Source organism: Zalophus californianus, chromosome 2 (assembly GCF_009762305.2).
Source record: "Zalophus californianus isolate mZalCal1 chromosome 2, mZalCal1.pri.v2, whole genome shotgun sequence".
In the NCBI taxonomy this organism is placed as follows: Eukaryota; Metazoa; Chordata; class Mammalia; order Carnivora; family Otariidae; genus Zalophus; species Zalophus californianus.
Window position 1 is genome coordinate 81,455,126 of NC_045596.1, and position 20,438 is coordinate 81,475,563.

The 20,438-nt window shown below is 37.9% G+C and overlaps 1 protein-coding gene across 1 annotated transcript; it reads right to left on the minus strand.

The window, feature by feature from the left end:
- Positions 1-1,107: 1,107 nt before the first annotated feature.
- Positions 1,108-19,259, minus strand: LOC113925658 (alcohol dehydrogenase 1-like). Its single transcript, XM_027600182.2, is given in 11 exon segments — positions 1,108-1,132; positions 7,441-7,471; positions 7,474-7,578; positions 8,441-8,576; positions 9,744-9,817; positions 9,820-10,003; positions 10,214-10,433; positions 10,578-10,665; positions 13,130-13,268; positions 16,528-16,629; positions 19,242-19,259. Coding segments are annotated over 11 exon segments (1,122 nt in total).
- Between the last annotated feature and the right edge of the window lie 1,179 nt (positions 19,260-20,438).

A 20,438-nucleotide genomic window follows, 5' to 3' on the forward strand; every position in this document is an offset into this window, starting at 1 on the left:
TTTAGAGATTTTTCCCTTTTATTTGTATGTTTATGCACATGATCTCCAGTCTTAAAAATCATCCAACAACATGGCTTTTATTTTCCCCATTTTACAGTGTGGCAGTTGATACTCAGAGAGGGAAGGGCTTGTGAAGGTGAAAGAACTAGATTGTCAGGATCGTATTTAACATAGTCACCTTTTAAAAACTTTTTTTTCCATGTGTTTTCTTTAATTCTTGGACTTTCTCCTATTATGTCAACTGGCAATTCTGTGCCCAAATATCAGGAAGGGATATTGCAATTAAACAATTATAAAAGGAATTTTCCTCTTGGCTTTTGTGTTTCAAAAGCTGAAGGATTAAGGAGAGTGGAAATGACTCAAGGACAGATGAAAAATATTAGAAAAGAAGCAGCTAAGAAGACCTAAATTTTTCCTTCTGCTTCCAATCTCCCAACCCCAATGAGGAAATGATTACACTGACTCAAAGATTGAAAAGGAAGTTAGGAGGTTGTAGACATGGAGGAATTCTTCTGAGAGGGTCCTATACCTGCTACCTAGGGGTGGAGTTGGCAAGATTTCCCAAATGTGTTTTCGTGTTTGAAAACAGATGGGAACTGTGGCTTGACATTTCAGGGGTAGAGGCATAGGATAGTGTAGGATTAGGATAGAAAATGGCTTACTGTGTCCTGAGATAGCCTTCCAAAGATTTATGACAGCCCAGCATGTTGAGGGAGCAGCAAAAGCCTGCAAACTCTTTTGTGACATGAAAGATACAGAGAAATCTGTGTATTATGGAGGTACTCTGAGGATGGGAACAAGGGATAACTCAATGACACATTTTGTGGACTGGTGACAGAAATCAGTTGGGTTGATGAACATATCAACAGTGTCACCACTAAATCCCATCATCTCTCTTCTTAAAGTTATAGGATGAATTATATAACATCTGTTCTCTAAGAAGTTATTTTATTACAGCTACATTCAAGATGCACTTATTTTATTTCGCAGAATTACACTACATTTCCAACTTTGATACTCTTCCTCTCTACTGGTACAATCAGAGAGGTGATACAGGAAAGAATGAAATCCCCAAGGATGCTCTTGCACCTCTTATCATCTGGGATCTCAGAACAGTAGAACACAGCGGATGCTGAAAAATAAAAGCACAATAATAAAATGATTGATTTGCTTAGGAAACAGTGATTTCAGCAAAGCAATTTTGCACTGTATCATGTGAGGTTGCGTTGCCTACCTTCTCCCTTGCTCCCCCTCCTGACTCCACCTTCAACCTAGTTCACCTGTATGAAATATCACCTGATCATCTGATTGGGATCATCATTAATATCACCACCTGGATACGGTGAAAGCAGGATCAACATCAGGATCCAACATCAGAAAGGAAGGCCTCAGCTTTGAGTCCTGCTCCCTCAGGCTGCATGACCACAAAGACATCCAAACCCTCCGCTACAGCTTCAGATCAGCTTCTGTCAATCCCAGAATCTAGCACTGTGTCTGATTAGGAAAGAAAAAATGCATTTTTTTGGGGGGGGTTCCTTTCCTTTTGTTGTGTGTCTGCTGCCTGCTAAATCCCCTCTCTGCATTCTCCAAAATTTGATTATAAAATTTCAGATGAGGTTTCCTGATTCTTCATTCCTGGTTTGTTTGTTTGTTTGTTTGTTTGTTTATTATGTTATGTTAGTCACCATACAGTACATCATTAGTTTTTGATGTAGTGTCCCATGATTCATTGTTTGTGTATAACACCCAGTGCTCCATGCAGAACGTGCTCTCCTTAATACCCATCACTGGGCTAACCCATCCCTCCACCCTCCTTCCCCTCTAAAACCCTCAGTTTGTTTCCCCAAGTCCATAGTCTCTCATGGTTCATCTCTCCCTCTGATCCCCCCCCTTCATTTTCCCTTCCTTCTCCTAACGTCCTCCATGCTATTCCTTATGTTCTACAAATAAGTGATACCATATGATAATTGACTTTCTCTACTTGACTTATTTCACTTAGCATAATCTCCTCCAGTCCCATCCATGCCAGTGCAAAAGTTGGGTGTTCATCCTTTTTGATGGCTGAGTAATATTCCATTGTATATATGGATCACATCTTCTTTATCTGTTTGTCTTGGCTCTTTCCACAGTTTGGCTATTGTGGACATTGCTGCTATGAACATTGGGGTGCTTATGGCCCTTCTTTTCACTACATCTGTGTCTTTAGGGTAAATGCCCAGTAGTGCAATTGCTGGGTCATAAGGTAGCTCTATTTTTTTTTTTAAGATTTTACTTATTTATTTGACAGAGAGAGAGACACAGGGAGAGAGGAAACACAGGCAGTGGGAGTGGGAGATGGAGAAGCAGGCCTCCCGCAGGGCAGGAGCCCAATGCAGGGCTCAATCCCAGGACCCTGGGATCATGACCTGAGCCGAAGGCAGACGCTTAATGACTGAGCCACCCAGGTGCCCCAGGGTAGCTCTATTTTTAACTTTTTGAGTAACCTACACACTGTTTTCCAAAGTGGCTGTATCAACTTGCATTCCCACCAATAGTGTAAGAGGGTTCCCCTTTCTCCACAACCTCTCCAACATTTGTTGTTTCTTGCCTTGCAATTTTTGACATTCTAACTGATGTAAGGTGGTATCTCAGTGTGGTTTTGATTTGAATTTCCCTGATGGCTAATGATGATGAACATTTTTTCATGTGTCTGTTAGGCACTTGTATGTCTTCTTTGGAGAAGTGTCTGTTCATGTCTTCTGCCCATTTTTTGACTTGATTATTTGGTTTTTGGGTGTTGAGTTTGAGAAGTTCTTTATAGGTCTTGGATATCAACCCTTTATCTGTGGTGTTATTTGCACATATCTTCTCCCATTCTGTGGGTTGCCTCTTAGTTTTGTTGACTGTTTCCTTTGCTGTGCAGAAGCTTTTTATCTTGATGAAGTCCCAAAAGTTCATTTTCCCTTTTGTTTCCCTTGCCTTTGGAGCCGTGTCTTGAATTAAGTTGCTGTGGCCGATGTCGAAGAGGTTACTGCCTATGTTCTCCTCTAGGACTTTGATGGATTCCTGTCTCACATTGAGGTCTTTCATCCATTTACAGTTTATCTTTTTGTAGGGTGTAAGCGAATGGTTGAGTTTCATTCTTCTGTATATAGCTGTCCAATTTTCCCAGCACCATTTATTGAAGAGACTGTCTTTTTTCCACTGGATCTTTTTTCCTACTTTGTCGAAGATTAGTTGACCATAGAGTTGAGGGTCCATATCTGGGCTCTCTATTCTGTTCCATTCTTCTATGTGTCTGTTTTTGTGCCAGTACCATGCTTCTTGGTGATCACAGCTTTGTAATATAGCTTGAAACCAGGCAACGTGATGCCCCCAGCTTTGTTTTTCTTTTTCAACCCTTCCTTGGCGATTCGGGGTCTTTTCTGGTTCCATACAAATTTTAGGATTGTTTGTTCTAGCACTTTGAAAAATGCCATTGGTATTTTGATCGGGATGGCATTGAAAGTATAGACTGCTCTGGGCAGCATAGACATTTTAACAATGTTTATTCTTCCAATTCATGAGCATGGAATGTTTTTCCATATTTTTGTGTCTTCAACTTCTTTCATAAGTGTTCTGTAGTTTCTAGAGTATAGGTCTTTCATTTCTTTGGTTAGGTTTATTCCAGGTTATCTTATGGTTTTAGGTGCTGTTGTAAATGGAATCGATTCCCGAGTTTCTCTTTCTACAGTTACATTGTTAGTATATAGGAAAGCGACTGATTTCTGTGCACTGATTTTGTATCCTGCCACATTACTGAATTGCTGGATGAGTTCTAGTAATTTGGGGGTGGAGTCTTTTGGGTTTTCCATATAAAGTATCATGTCATCTGCGAAGAGAGAGAGTTTGACTTCTTCTTTGCCAATTTGAATACCTTTTATTTTTTTCTGTTGTCTGATTGCTGTTGCTAAGACTTCAAGCACTATGTTGAACAATAGTGGTGAGAGTGGGCATCCTTTTCATGTTCCTGACTTTAAGGGAAAAACTCTCAGCTTTTCCCCATTGAGAATGATATTCGCTGTGGGCTTTTCATAGATGATTTTTATGAAATTGAGGAATGTTCCCTCTATCCCTATACTCTGAAGGATTCTAATCAGGAAAGGATGCTGTATTTTGTCAAATGCTTTTTCTGCATCAATTGAGAGGACCAGATGGTTCTTCTCCCTCTTCTTATTAATGTGTTCTATCACAGTGATTGATTTATGAATGTTGAACTACCCTTGCATCCCAGGGATAAATCGCACCTGGTTGTGATGTATAATCCTTTTAATGTACTATTGGCTCCTATTAGCTAGGATCTGGTTCAGAATTTTGGCATCCATATTCATCAGGGTTATTGATCTGAAATTCTCCTTTTGGATGGGGTCTTTACCTGGTTTTGGGATCAAGGTAATGCTGGCCTCATAGAATGAGTCTGGAAGCTTTCCTTCTATTTCTATTTTTTGAAACAGCTTCAGGAGAATAGGTATTATTTCTTCTTTGAATGTTTTGTAGAATTCCCTAGGGAATCCATCAGGTCCTGGACTCTTGATTTTTGGGAGGTTTGTGATCACTGCTTCAATCTCGTTACTGGCTATTGGTCTATTCAGGTTGTCAATTTCTTCCTGTTTCAGTGTTGGTAGTTTATAGATTTCCAGGAAGGCATCCATTTCTTCCAGGTTGCTTAATTTACTGGCATATAGTTGTTGATGTTAATTTCTGATAATTGTATTTGAGCAAATTGTAGCTGAGAACTTCCCTAATCTGGGGAATGAAACAAGCATTCGTGTCCTAGAGGCAGAGAGGACCCCTCCCAAGATCAAGGAAAACAGACCAATGCCCCAGCATGTAATAGTAAAACTCGCAAATCTTAGGACCAAGGGAACCATCTTAAGGGTAGTTAGGCGGAAGGGATTCCTTACATACAGAGGGAGGAACAGCAGAATAACCTCAGAACTGTCCACAGAGACCTGGCAAGCCAGAAAGGGCTGGCAAGACATATTCAGGGTACTAAAGGAGAAGAACTTGCAGTCAAGAATACTTTATCTGGCAAGGCTGTCATTCAGAATGGATGGAGAGATGAAGAGCTTCCAGGACCGGCAGAAGCTGAAAGAATATGTGACCACTAAGCTGGCCCTGCAAGAAATATTAAGGGGGGGCTCTATAAAAGGATAAAGACCCCAAGAATGATATAGAATATAAATTTACAGAGACAATCTATAGAAACAAGGACTTTACAGGCAACAATAAAATCATATCTTTCAATAATCACTCTCAACGTGAACAGCCTAAATGCTCCCATGAAATGGCACAGGGTTGCAGATTAGATAAAAAGACAGGACCCATCCATATGCTGTTTACAAGAGACTCATTTTGAACCTAAAGATACATCCAGACTAAAAGTGAAGGGATGGAGAACCATTTTTCATGCCAACAGACCTCAAAAGAAAGCTGGGGTAGCAATTCTCATATCAGACAAATTAGATTTTAAGCTAAAGACTGTAGTTAGAGACACAGAAGGACACTATATCATTCTTAAAGGGTCTATTCAACAAAAGGATCTAACAATTGTAAATATCTATGCCCGCAACATGCTAGCAGCCAACCACATAAGCCGGTTGTTAACCAAAATAAAGAGACATATTGATAATAATATGTTAATAGTGGGAGACCTCAACACTCCACTCTCAGCAATAGACAGACCATCTAAGCAGAAAATCAACAAAGAAATAAGAGCTTTGAATGACACACTGGACCAGATGGATCTCATAGATATATACAGAACATTCTACCCTAAAACAATAGGATACTCATTCTTCTCGAGCGCACATGAAACTTAATCCAGAACAGACCACATACTGGGTCACTAATCAGGTCTCAACTGATACCAAAAGACTGAGATTATTCCCTGCATATTCTCAGACCACAATGCTTTGAAACTGGAACTCAATCACAAGAGAAAATTTGGAAGAAATTCAAACACTTGGAAGCTAAAGACCACCCTGCTTAAGAATGTTTGGGTCAGGGGGGCCTGGGTGGCTCAATTGTTGAGCATCTGTCTTTGGCTCGGGTTGTGATCTCAGGGTCCTGGGATTGAGCCCCGCATTGGGCTCTCTGCTCAGTAGGGAGCCTGCTTCTCCCTTTCCCACTCCCCCTGCTTATGTTCCCTCTACTACTGTGTCTCTCTCTGTCAAATAAATAAAATCTTAAAAAAAAAAAAAGAATGTTTGGGTCAACCAGAAAATCAAAGAACTTAAACAATTCGTGGAAACCAATGAGAACAAAAACACATCGGTCCAAAACCTATTGGATACTGCAAAGGTGGTCCAAAGGGGGAAATACATAGCCATGCCAGCCTCACTCAAAAAAAGCAGAAAAATCCCGAATTCACTAACTTTACACCTTAAAGAACTGGAAAAAAATCAACAAATGAAGCCTAACCATGCACGAGTAGAGAAAAATTAAGATTAGAGCAGAGATCAGTGAATTAGAAACCAGAAATACAGTAGAGCAGATCAATGAAACTAGAAGTTGGTTCTTTGAAAGTATTAATAAGATCGAGAAACCACTGTCCAGACTTATCCAAAAGAAAAGAAAAAGGACCCAAATTAATAAAATTATGAATGAAAGGGGAGAGATCACGACTAACACCAAGGAAATAGAAACAATTATCATTCCTGATTTAGATGGGCTGACATGCTGGGTCAAAACGAAGGAAGTGTTATAGCAAGGTAAAATTTAAAGACCTAGATTGAATTAAAAAAAAAAAATCACTTAACAGAAAATGTAGGTAGAGTCGGGGGAGAGAATATGAAAGCGAGATGTGCTTGGAATCAGAATGAGAAAATCAAAGCATTTATCACAGGAGAAATTCCTTTTTACTTATTGTTGCTAGTTCTCTTCTGTGTCTCCAGCACTTAGGAGAGTCCTGGCAAATATTGCACTATCACTAAATAAACACTGAATGAACAAATGAACAAACTGAGTGAACACTCCATCCCTGCTAGCTGAAGCAGAGTGACTATTTGTCAGAAATGATGTAGAAACATTAGTACTCTAGGTGGAGTCTAAACCTTGGCCTTTAAGATTCCTTGCAAGATTGTATGACTCCAGTCATGTCACCTCATTCATACTAGATCATTTCTCTGACCAGAAAACAAACAAACAAACCCACAATTGACCAGTGTAGTGTGGAGTGGTTCTTGGTATTATATTGAATTCTCAAACATTTCTTTAAAATAGATGTGGATATTTCCTGAAGAGGGGCCTACAGGTAAAACCTTTTATTTTCCTGGTGACAGTAGGGAATAGGGTTGAGCATGTGAAAGATATTGAAGATCCAAATAGCCCTCTCTTTCTCACAAAACCACTTGGAAATGTTTGAAGAGTCATTTTCACTGTGAATTCAGGGTATAGGAGATCATCAAATAAAGCACTCACGTTTTTCCAGCATGGTACATCTCGAAAGCTTGTGGAGTTGGTCAAAAGGCAACTGATGTGTTACTAATGGATCTATATTAATTTTATTTTGCAGGTAGCCAGTCACTAGTTGGGGAATACAGTCTCTGGTTTTATAATCTGCAAAACAAAAAGGCTATTGTAATAAGATTTGAGAAATGCCAAACCAACCAAAGGGAAAAAAATGATGTCATGAGATTTTCTTCTGAAAATTTGACACTGAACATGGAAAATAAATCATTTATACATCAGAAACCATTGACTACTGTTACTAAGTGTGCTGCTCCAGAAACTCTGTTACCTAGAATTCCTTTGGAGAAAAACTGGGTCAATATTCACATTTTACTGAATTGAAAAATGGTCCCTTTAAACTAGAAGTCTCTAGCTCAGCTCCTGGGCTTACCATGGCATAAATATTTCCTCCCCTTTGTATTCACACACGTGGAGATGGCATTGGGAACTTACTATCAGAGGAATGGAGACAGATGGGATTGTTAATTGACTAAAGCTCTTGGTCAGTATTGCTCATAAATAAGGGCTCTTCTGGAAAGATAAGAGTCGGTGCCAAAACACCAGGTTGGTGTTATATATTTATAAATAATTATATATATATATGTAGTTTATATATGCACATATATAAACATATATATTATTTATATAGTATTATATAATTAAGAAGTTTTGCTGCTAAAAGAGCACAACAAACCCACCGGCTCAGAACTGAGGTTGACTGAATTATTTGAAACACTGGAAAAACCCAAAAACTATTTTGCAGGAGACAAAAATTGTATTTGCGCTTAAAAAACCTATTTAATTAAATTAACCGAAATTGAATTGCAAAATTATCCAACTCACTGGAGAAGTCTTTTCTAGCATTATAACTCTGTTTCCTCAAGGAGAGGAATTTTGAATTATATGTTTCTACAAAGTCAAAAGGGATTTCATGAAAGCAACCAACCAGTCCTCCTATTCATTGACCTACCTCCTAAGCATACACCCTTCAGTGTCCGTCTGGAGATAATCACTGATGCATCCAGGGAAAGCTTTGAATTTAATGGAGCCAGCCCAACAATCAGACAGACACCATGGCTCAGGTGGCAGGAATCCCAAGCAGCAAGCTTATAATGATAATAATGACCATAAGCACCTTCCCATGAATAACTAACAACTACCACCAGAGGTGGAAGGAATCACGTTCCTAAATCTTGAACCTCTTCCTGGCCAGATGCTACCTCAATCTCAGTTTCAACACTGCCAGTGATAGGATCTCATTAGAAAAACCAGTAGAGTTTAGTGGGAAAGAGCACAGACTGCTAGCTGTATGATCTTAGGTAAGTTACTTAACCTCCCTATGCCTCAGTTTCTTCATTTGTAAAAAGAAGAATAATACTACCTACTTCATAGAATGGTTATGAGGATTAAGTGATTTATCATTCTTAAAATATTTAGAACACTATCTGGCATAGAGGAAGGAGCACATATTTGTTAAATAAAATTACCCACTGCCTTTGCCAGACCTTCTCACTTGCAATGGTTCTCTGTCTAGATTGTCTTGATTGTATTAAAACAAAACAAATACATACATACGGGTGTGTGAGAAGCATTATTATTTTTTTAATTCAGTTTTGTAGGGATGTATAGTGTACTTCTTCATACCTATTTATTTTACTTTCTGGTTATGAACCAGAACAGGTTGACTGAGCCTTTCTGTCTTTCTCCTTTCCTCTGTTTTGCCTTATTTTCTCTTTCCTGTAACCTATATCACTACCTTTACTTCCTTTGTTTTTCAGTCAAGTACATTAGGTACACACTGAAACATATTAAATGCCTACATTCTGTCCTCTAAACTGTAAGATCCAAGAGTATGGTACCTATTTTATTCACCCTTGTATCCCTAGAACATAACACATTGGTGCATAGGAATTCATTTTTCAAATGAATGAATTGTTCTAATACAGGACCCATAATTATCATGTGAATTAAATAATGTTTATACTTAAATATAAAAGCATATATGCAGAGCTAGGAATAAAGAAAAGGGAGTACTGGTATTGTGGCCTTTTGAGTGTTTAAACTTTGTGTACTACAATGACATATTTTTAAATGTCTATTGCTTTTATTTTTAAAATAAATGTTTTAGAGTGAATTTACATTCTGTTTTTACATATGGGGTCCACAGGTCCAAAACCTATGTTCAGGAGAGTTTATACCTATCTACATGAGGATATTTAGCACGTCCCTCCCCACAATTAAGCATCTAATCACTGTGCCCCACGCCCACGTACCATGACATCACTGAGTCCAATGGCCTCAAAGGCAAAGTCAGCACCAACTCCTGTCATTTCCATGACCACCTGCGGACAGGCTTCTTGCGTTTTCGAGGATTGAGACAATCAGTGACCCCTAACGCTCTGGCCCGGGGAAACTTCTTCTCATTGATGTCAACCCCGATGATTCTAGAAGCACCAGATGCTTTACAGCCCATGACAATGGCTGAACCGATTCCACCAAGTCCATAGACCATGCAGGTGGAACCACGGGTGACCTACAAATTCACAAGGCATGTTTGTATTAGGAATCAAACCTGGGCACATATGTAATTAAGAAAACAAACAAACAAACAAACAAACAAAAACAACCATTGAAACTTTTGGAACTGTATATAACAGTTGAACATTTAGACTGATTGGTGTAATTTTCATGTTTTCCAGGCAAATCACTATGACATATACTAACACACAGGTACCTTCCTTACCTTGGCCGAGTTCACAGCAGCCCCGTAACCTGTGGGCACCTCACAGCTTATGACACCGACTTTATCCATAGGAGCAGCACCATCAATTTTTGCCACTGCAATCTCAGGTACAACGGAATATTCAGTGAATGTGCTTGTGCGGAAAGAGTGATGAATTTTTTTGCCTTCGCAGGTAAATCTGCTAGTCCTGTCCAGCATTCATCCCGAAGAAGACAGAACACTGTTCCGCAGGGACATAGACATAGGTGCAGGCAGTGGCACAGACATACGGAGTTGTAAAGACAGAAGTGAGCACCTTTAGTTACAGGTCGGTGCTTATACAATATCGGCAATTTAATAAAAGAGTAAGGGGTAAATTACTAACTCTTGCTTCTCACAGAAATTTCCCTTGGGATGCAAGCAGGAGCTGCATTCTCTACACTGTGGAATAGCGAGTGCGAGGACTTTATCTCCTATATACGTAAAAAAATAATACAAGCATTATTTAAAAATATTATTGGAACTGAAATACAATTGGATGGTTTGAAAACTTGCTGCGGGCAGATTATGGCAGCCAGGATAACATTGCCCATTGTTGTTTTTTTTCTTTTTAAGTTTTTATCTAAATTCCAGTTAGTTAACATACAGTGTTATCTCAGTTTCAGGTACTGTTCTGATGTAACACTTCCATACAACCCCCAGTGCTTATCACAATAAGTGCACTCCTCAATCCCCATCACCTGTTTGACCCACCTCCCCTCTGGTGACCATCAGTTTGTTTTCTATGGTTAAGAGTTGGCTTCTCGGTTTGTCTTCCTCTGTTTTTTTTTTTTTCTTTCCCTTTGTTTGTTTATTTTGTTTCTTAAATTCCACATATAATTTAAATCATATGAAATTTGTCTTTCTCTGATTGGCTTATTTCACTTAGCATAATACCCTCTAGCTCCATCCATGTCATTGCAAATGGCAAGATTTCATTCTTTTTTATGGCTGAGTAATATTCCATTGTGTGTTATATATACCACATCTTCTTTATCCATTCACCAGATGATGGACACTTGGGCTGTTTCCATAATTTGGCTACTGTTGATAATGCTGCTATAAACATTGGGGTGCATGTATCCCTTTGAATTAGTATTTTTGTATCCTTTGGGTAGATACCGAGTAGTGCACAAAAATGCTCTATCATAGAGTAGTTTTATTTTTAACTTTTTAAGGAACCTCCATACTGTTTCCAGAGTGGCTGCACCAGTTTGCATTCCCCCCAGCGGTGCAAGAGCGTTCCCCTTCCTCTGCATCCTCACCAACACCTGTTGTTTCCTGAGTTGCTCATTGCTGTTTTGAATGAGAAACCATATAACCTGGTTTTAGAAATTACATTATTCTTTTGGGCAAATAATGGAAATTTGGGGGTATTTCTTATGGGGTGGATAGTTGTAGGTCTGCTTGCCCCTGCTCTGGAAATAGAATAATGAAACTAAGACTAAAACCTTACAGATGTTATCTAGTTTAACCCTTTTGTTTTCCATTTGAAGGATTTAAGCCCCACAGTGTAGTCACCTGCATACAGTGGCCTAAGTAGGTAATAACAGAGCACTTTTCATTGAGTCTTCTTGCCCTATGATGGCACACTGACCCATAGCAGCCTCTGACATATTTTCTTTAGTGGGGCTAAGTTCCTAGATATGCTAATTCCAGAGAATAAAAGGAATCACTCTCCCTCTGCAGAGAGAGTTCTGGAGAGAATATTGATTATATTTGGATCCAGTCATTAGCTAGCCTTCCTAGGCCTTAGGGTGACAGTCTGGATAGGGTCTGTGAAGAAAATTAATTAACACAGTCATCACAGATTTACAAAGACCTGGTCAGAAGTCTACAATATTGTTGCTGATGGCCCTTACAATTTTCCTAACAAAGAACCACCCCCACCCCACCCTTGGTCTCTTTCAGAGTTTCGATGGCATTAAAACCTCTTGTAAGTTTAAATAAGGCACATCTTAACTTCACTGGCCCTTAAAAATTTCAAAGGTCCTGGATCTCAAATTCAGGAGAACTTTTGCTGTCTTATCCTTTCCCTCCAAATGCTCGTTGTTTTTCACAAAACTTTCACTGGAATTTTTTTTTCTAGCTAAAGAGGATGAGTTAGAGCATATATCTCACCTGTTTGCATTATGTTCTTGGAGACATAGAGACCATGCCTTTTACTTTTGTCCCCCTGCTATGCATAGCATCAGATGCATGGTAGCCACTCCATAATTGTTTGCTAAATGAATTCCCTGGTAAGAGCTTCACAAGTGTCCTGACTATGCACTCTCTTAAATCTCTTTGTGTTCCTGGCTCCAAATTGTGAGGTTCTGTAGTATCTTAATCTGTGTGATTGCTTTTATTCATTCTGTTCATTTCAGACGTACTAAGAATAGCTATGTCAAAATCTTTTTTGATTGTCTGGGGAAGAGCATATACTTGCTTTCTTTGATTCTTTGAAATATCTTTATCATCCTGTCAATTAAAATCCAAATTCTATATTCCAGTTGATTAGAACATTCATTTGTCAAACATTCTAATGCATTCTAACCCTGGGACAGGCACTGTGCTAGGCAAGTGGGGGGTAAAAATATATATATAAGAAACAGTCTCAATAGTTTTCAATCTACTTAGAGGTACACTGGTCCTATCTCAAATCTTATTTAGCTATGGATATACACTTGGCTCATCTATTGCCCCTATGGATTGCTAGAGAAGACAGTAGGGAAATTGTGACTCTTGGAGTCCCTGGATACACTTAATATAATGATATGTGATTAGTTAGAAGATCTAGAGGCAAACCAATTTTTTTCTCCTGTAAATATATGTTAATGCATTTAAGTTCCTCTTCTGTGCAAGGGTTGCTCTTTGGGAGGCTTTTTGTGGGAAGGGTTTCATGGCCCCACTTCCTACCTGGTTTCACTGAGCTCACTCCTTTGCCAATACTCTCCACAATCCCAGCTCCTTCATGGCCTGGGATAAAAGGAAAGACTGCTGAGATTAATCCTTTTATTGCATTATCATCAGTACCGCAGATCCCTGTAGATGCCATCTGCATAGGAATTAAGTGACCAAGGGTCAGTTGGTTTGGAGTTTCTTTCTTTCTTTCTTTCTTTCTTTCTTTTCTTTCTTCTTTCTTCTTTCTTTTTTCTTTCTTTCTTTCTTTCTTTCTTCTTTCTTCTTTCTTTCTTTCTTTCTTTCTTTCTTTCTTTCTTTCTTTCTTCTTTCTTTCTTTCTTTCTTTCTTTCTTTCTTCTTTCTTTCTTTCTTCTTTCTTTCTTTCTTTCTTTCTTTCTTTCTTTCTTTCTTCTTTCTTTCTTTTCTTTCTTCTTCTTTCTTCTTTCTTTCTTTCTTAAATCTGAATCTGATTATTAAAAATTTTTTTACATGAATTATGTCATTTGATCCCTATACCAATGCTCAGAGGAATACAGGGCAGATCTTATCATTTCCAATTTAGAGATGAGGAAAGGGAGATTCAAAGACTGAAAATGACTTGTCCAAAGTCACATGGCACATGTTCAGATCTGGAAATAAATTTAGGTTTTTTGAAATCTACTCTGTACATTTATGTCATCAAATAGTTTGAAATATGAGGGACAGTTGCATACGATGAAGGACTTTTTGCCCACATTATCAATAGCACCGCCATTGAGAAAGAATTTTAGGCCCGTATTGTGGAATGTTTTTCCCGTGCTCTGGGAAAATCTGTTTTTTAGCATTTTAAACTTGTACATTGGAAACATTCTTTAAATTAATAATGAGTTTCAGTTAAAATTAACCATTACAAAATTTAGTTGACATTGAGAAGTGTTTTTTTTTTTTTTAAGATTTTATTTATTTATTTGACAGAGAAAGACACAGCGAGAGAGGGAACACAAGCAAGGGGAGTGTGAGAGGGAGAAGCAGGCTTCCCGCGGAGCAGGGAGCCTGATGTGGGGCTCAATCCCAGGACCCTGAGATCATGACCTGAGCTGAAGGCAGACGCCTAACGACCTTGCCACCAGGCTCCCTGACATTGAAAAGTTTTAAAACTTCTTACTTAATGGTTTGAGTTTTCTTGTCTGTTAATAGGCCTGACCCAACTACATTGGTCATAAAAATGAAACATTTCATGTACCATAGCCCCTAAGTTACTGCTCTGCCCAGAATATAGCCAGGAAAACATATGCCCAAACAGACTGACTAGTTTTCCAGTATGTGTAGTAGTGGGAATGGCAGCATTTATAACGGGAACGCTGGGAACAACCATGTGTATGATTGTGGCAAATGGCTAAGAATATATCTCATGAGCAATATGCTGTGGTTTGGGTTGCCACAGTGCTAAAATGGCTTCAAGATGCTATCAAAGGCCAGAAGTGTTGTTTCGGGTAAGCAGCAGGCTGGAATCCCCTTGTTAGGTTTGTTCTATATATCAGATAAGAATATGCAATTATTTTGGGGAAGTTGTCCATGGCATCAGCTGGAGGTGGAATTGTCTGTGCTTATGAACAGATCCAGTCCTTAAGCTTGATTTTGTCTAGGGCTCAGTGTGATATTGCTCAAGTTCTTGCTGCTGCAACATCTACCTTGGTGGCCTGTGGATTTATTATTTAGGGGTTAGCCTTTGTGGTGAAGGAGCTTATCAGTGTAAGAAGAGAATATTGGCTAATTAGGAAACATTTCAGCAGTTGGTGACCCAGTATACAGTAAGCACTAATTGGGGCGCCTGGGTGGCTCAGTCGTTAAGCGTCTGCCTTTGGCTCGGGTCATGATCCCGGGGTCCTGGGATCGAGCCCCGCATCGGGCTCCCTGCTCAGCGGGAAGCCTGCTTCTCCCTCTCCCACTCCCCCTGCTTGTGTTCCCTCTCTCGCTATCTCTCTCTCTGTCAAATAAACAAATAAAATCTTTTAAAAAAAAACAAACAATAAGCACTAATTAAAAGCTGTTTGGATGGATGATAAATAGAAAAACATAGCTTCTGAGAGACTATGGACTTTGAGAAACAAACTGAGGGTTTTAGAGGGGATGGGGGTGAGAGGATGTGTTAGCCCGGTGATGGGTATTAAGGAGGGCATGTATTGCATGGAGCACTGGGTGTTATATGCAAACAGTGAATCATGGAACACTACAACAAAAACTAATGATGTATTGTATGGTGACTAACGTAACATAGTAAAATAAAATAAAAAAAAACATAGCTTCTGAATAGCAGTCAGTTACTAAACTCCTTTCTCTGTGTACATTCTTACCACTTTTCATTTTGTTCTTTACCATCTCTCACTGGTGAAATAAAATCTCTAGCGTAACACTAGACATGGAGTTGATATATTCAATGTTAGTTCCCATATTCTCCTGTTTCGTCTTTCACTGCCCATCTGTCTTTTTCTACTTTCCTCCTTCCCTTCATTGCCTTTCCATCTGTCATCTTTCCAATTCCCTTCATTTTTTTCTCCTGTAACCATCCTCCTATACCTTCTACTTTGATTAGATATAGTGTGGACTAGAAGCATGTGGCTTTCAGTATTTGTTGTGTTCATTAAATCAAGTGTTGAATTTCCTGGTCTCAAATTAGAAGATAGGTGAAGTTAATGTTTAATAAGACTTAACACAATAATACTCCGAATACTGGGTATTTAATGATTTTGTAAAATTTGAGATGCAGTGATTGAGAGGTGATTTGAGAGTGGCAAGGAATCTTTGACAGGCCAGTGTTCTCCCATCCCTGGTCTAAGTTCTGTTCAATAATGGTTAACTCTTCCAAGTCGCTTTGGAGACTATCATGGAGTCCTAGCTGCTCATTCCTAGAAACTGAAATTTACCACAGAGTGAACTTTTTCAACAAACTCTGAGGTTATTATAATGTATGAGCCCAAAACAATAGAGATAGAAAATTAGTCTGTTAGTCACTGCACATTCATTTGTTGATATCAATTTTGTATCATACAAGTAGGGAGAAATGCACTTCTTCTCCCCTTTCCCTCAAAAATGAAAAAAAAGTTACTACTTAAAGCACGTTCTAGGTCACATTGTGAAGTATATAGGCCTATGGTATTATATAATTTAAGTAAAAATTTCAATCCTGAAAAAATAATTACAGTGGATGAGTGAACTACTAGTATTTTACAAGTATTAAGAATATTTTAAACATTCATTACCTCTATTCATTTATCTTAGTTTTAAAATTTCTTCTTTTACTAAGAAAAGTGGACAAACCCCAAATGCAAATTTTATACATATTTTATATATATATATATGTAATATATATATGAAATGAGACAGGATTTCCTTACATTTACCTTCAAAGGTAAAAGTTAAAAGACTTAAGTTTACCTTAATTCGAACTTCCCCAGCCTTTGGTGGTTCAACTTGTACTTCCTCAATTGAAAGAGTAGAATTTGCCGCCCAGGCAATGGCAGCCCGGCATGTAATTGTCTGTTGACACAACGACAATAAAATGACATCATTTAATGAAAAAATTTAACTTTTATTCTGGTCGTACAAATGCCACTTATTTGTTACAATTAGTAAAAATACAAAAATCAAAAAGAAACAGAAGAAGGATCATTGCAATTTCAGATACAACCTGTTGAAATTTTAGCATATTCCCTTCCAGTCTCTTAAGACCATTCTGATGTAGTTGAGATTGTATCTACAAGCAGTTTTGTATTCTGCTTTTTTGCTAGTAACAGCCACCATATAGTGAGCATTTATCATTTACTTGTAAGTAAGCATTTTCTCATGACTCCAAATGCTTTGTAATCAGAAATTTAAATGGCTACTTTGTATTTCATCATTTGAATGTGTCCCAATTTGCTTAATAACTATTTAGATATGTAATTACTTCCATTGTTTTGACTATTCTAAAGTATACTGTGATAAACAATTTTGTTCATAATTTTGACTTGCCTGGTTTCCCAAAGTAACAATTACTTTGGAAAAGATAGAGACATTGTTAGGGCTAAATTGATTTCCAAATTTCTTTACAGAAATGTTGAATAATTTGGCACAATTCCTAGAAGCATAAAAGAATATCTGTATCATCATTTATTCCATCCTTATTAGCATTGACAGTAGTCGTTAAAACCAAAGTATCTAATAGGTTACAAAAAGCTAGTTATTTTTTTCCACTAGTATTTTTTGAATGCTAATCATGTTGAATATTTTTTATGTTTATGTTAGTCATATGTATTTTCTTGTTTTGTGGACTGTTTGGTCATATAGTTAATATAAGTATCTACTGGCATCTTGGAGTTTTTCTTATTAATCATTTGACCTCTTTACACATTAAAGGAGTGAGTTATTATCTGTCAGCTTGTCGTACATGATTTTCCCTGGCTGATATTTGAACCTTAATTTTTATGAAGTTACATGCATGCGCATGCACATACACACACACACACACACACATTTTAAAATTTGGCTAGTTGAAGTATCTTTTCCTTTGTTATTTATTCCATTTTTATACTTTGGAGATTCTCTCCATATAGAGACTAAATATTTATCTTCCTTCTGGATTTTTATAGTTTGATTTTTTAAATATTTAATTCTTAAATCCAACTTAAAATTATTTTTTTGTGTGATGTGCCATCATAGAATCTAAATGAATTGTCCTAGCATGAACTCTTGATTGTTTCTCTCATTTCTGCTTAAATTAGCCCCTTTACTACAGAAGTTCTTACATCTACAGGTTAGGTTGCTCTTTGGAAACTGTTTCTATTGTCCCATTTTTCTTCCTGGCAGTTCCTGCAGCAGCCATCTTGATGATTTGAATACTTTAAGTTTTTGATTTATCTTAATATCTGGTGGGGTTAGTACACGTTATAATTTTATGTATGTTCCATTTGCAGGTTTACTGCACTAGTAATTGTAAGTTGTCCTGAGCTGACTAAATCTGTTATGTCTTCAAGAAATTTAGACACCACTGGAGGAGTTAATATATATCTTATAATACAAAGAAAAGGGACAAATGCCAGAAGAGAAATTAAAATAAATGATACCAAAAAACAAAATTACTTCTGGGATACCTGGGTAGCTCAGTCGGTTGGGTCTGCCTCTCAGTTTTGGCTCTGCCCTACCCCTCCCCACCACGTGCCCCCCCAAAATAAATAAATAAATCTTAAACAAAAAAGGAGAAAACATTACTTGTTTCAGGATGAAATAATTCTGCTTTTACCTACTGAACTCAAGTAAAAATTTATGAAAAATCTTTTGTAATTTCAGAATGATACACACTCAAGGCAAAAAACTTGGAAAACTCAGACAAAGGTAAAAGGGAAAAACTGCAAGTCTGGCACCCATATATTACTATTTGTAACATTTTAGGGTAAGTGTTTCCAATTGATAGTCTATGTGTGTTTGTGTAATCCTACTAAGAATACTGTTTTAGAGTCTGCTCTTGCATTTTGCTTTATAAATGTTTTCCAGGTAATTTAAAATGATCACTTAGGACTTTATTGACTAATATATCATAACTCATTTAGTCAGTTTATTAGTATTTGACACATCTGCTTCCAATGTTATACTCTTTTTTTTTTTTTGAGAGAGAGAGAGAGAGAGTGAGCAAGCACGAGTGTTGGGAGGAGCAGAGGGAGAGGGACAAGCAGACTCCGTGTGGAGCACAGAACCCAATGTGGGACTCGATCCCACCACCCCAAGATCACAACCTGAACCAAAATCGAGTCAGAGGTTTAACTGACTGAGCCATACAGGCGTCCCTCTCGTGTTATATTCTTAAAAACAATGCCACAGTTAACCTATTTATAAAAACAACATAATTATTTCCTTTGAATAAATTTCTGGGTCAAATGATAGGCAAATTTTTAAGACATTTGATACAATATTTTCAAACTATCACCCAAGAAATTTCTAGCAAGTTATTTTCCCACCAGTGATGTTTGAGTTTCCACAGGTGGGAAACATTAGGTATTGTCATTAAAAATCTTTGCTAGTCTGATTGGAGAAAATGGTGTCTTGATTTTGTTTCAGTGTGTGTTTTTAGATAAGTGATGAAAATGATATAGATCTATTTTAAAGGTAGCACTTACTTTGCCTGAAGTGTCCATGATGAATTTTCTTTCCATGGTGCCTTACAGGTATATCCGAGAGAACCGTACTTCTTTGACTCTGCTCCTGGACAACCTAGACAGAGTATTTATAATATCTGCATACCAAAAGTTATTAAAAATAATTACATAATCCCATGTCGACATAGGAAAAACCAGACAAGTGAAGTGGTTGGCAAATATGTGAAGGCGGAAGACAGAAAGGAACATAGGAGTGATTAGGGAGAGAGTGGGTTAAAACAAGGATGCTGAATTAAAGAGAGCTTGAAAGGTAGCAATACGTGAGAAAGCAATGAATGGACTATTAAAATGTGAATCAAGCGGCGCCTGGGTGACTGAGTCCTTAAGCATCTGCCTTGGGCTCAGGTCATGATCCCAGGGTCCTGGGATTGAGCCCCGCATCGCATTGGGCTCCCTGCTCAGCGGGAAGCCTGCTTTTCTCTCTCCCACTCCCCCTGCTTGTGTTCCCTCTCTCACTGTGTCTCTCTCTGTCAAATAAGTAAATAAAATCTTTAAAAAAAATGTGAATCAAGTGATAGAAACTAAGAGGAAGATCAACTACTAATTAGTTAACAATAAGAATTTCTGGAATGTAGTTACATGAAAGGTATTGCTAGATCCAGGCAATGAAAGTATAACACAAGGTCTCTGGGAGTCTAAAAAGATGGAAAAGCACAAATAATGATACAAAGTACAAGAAGAAAGTCAGAAAGAACTCAAATACATGGAGGCTAAAGAGCATCCTACTAAAGAATGAATGGGTCAACCAGAAAATTAAAGAAGAATTTAAAAAATTCATGGAAACAAATAAAATTGAAAACATGACAGTTCAAAATCTTTGGGATGCAACAAAGGTGGTCCTCAGAGGGAAGTATATAGCAATACAAGCCTTTCCAAGAAACAAGAAAGGTCTCAAATACACAACCTAACTCTACACCTAAAGGAGCTGGAGAAAGAACAGCAAATAAAGCCTAAACCCAGCAGGAGAAGAGAAATAATAAAGATTAGAGCAGAAATCAATGAAATAGAAACCAAAAGAACAGTAGAACAGATCAAAGAAACTAGGAGCTGATTCTTCTTTTTATTTTTTTTTAGATTTTATTCATTCATTTGACAGAGAGAGACACACAGAGAGAGAGAGGGGCACACAAGCAGGGGGAGTGGGAGAGGGAGAAGCAG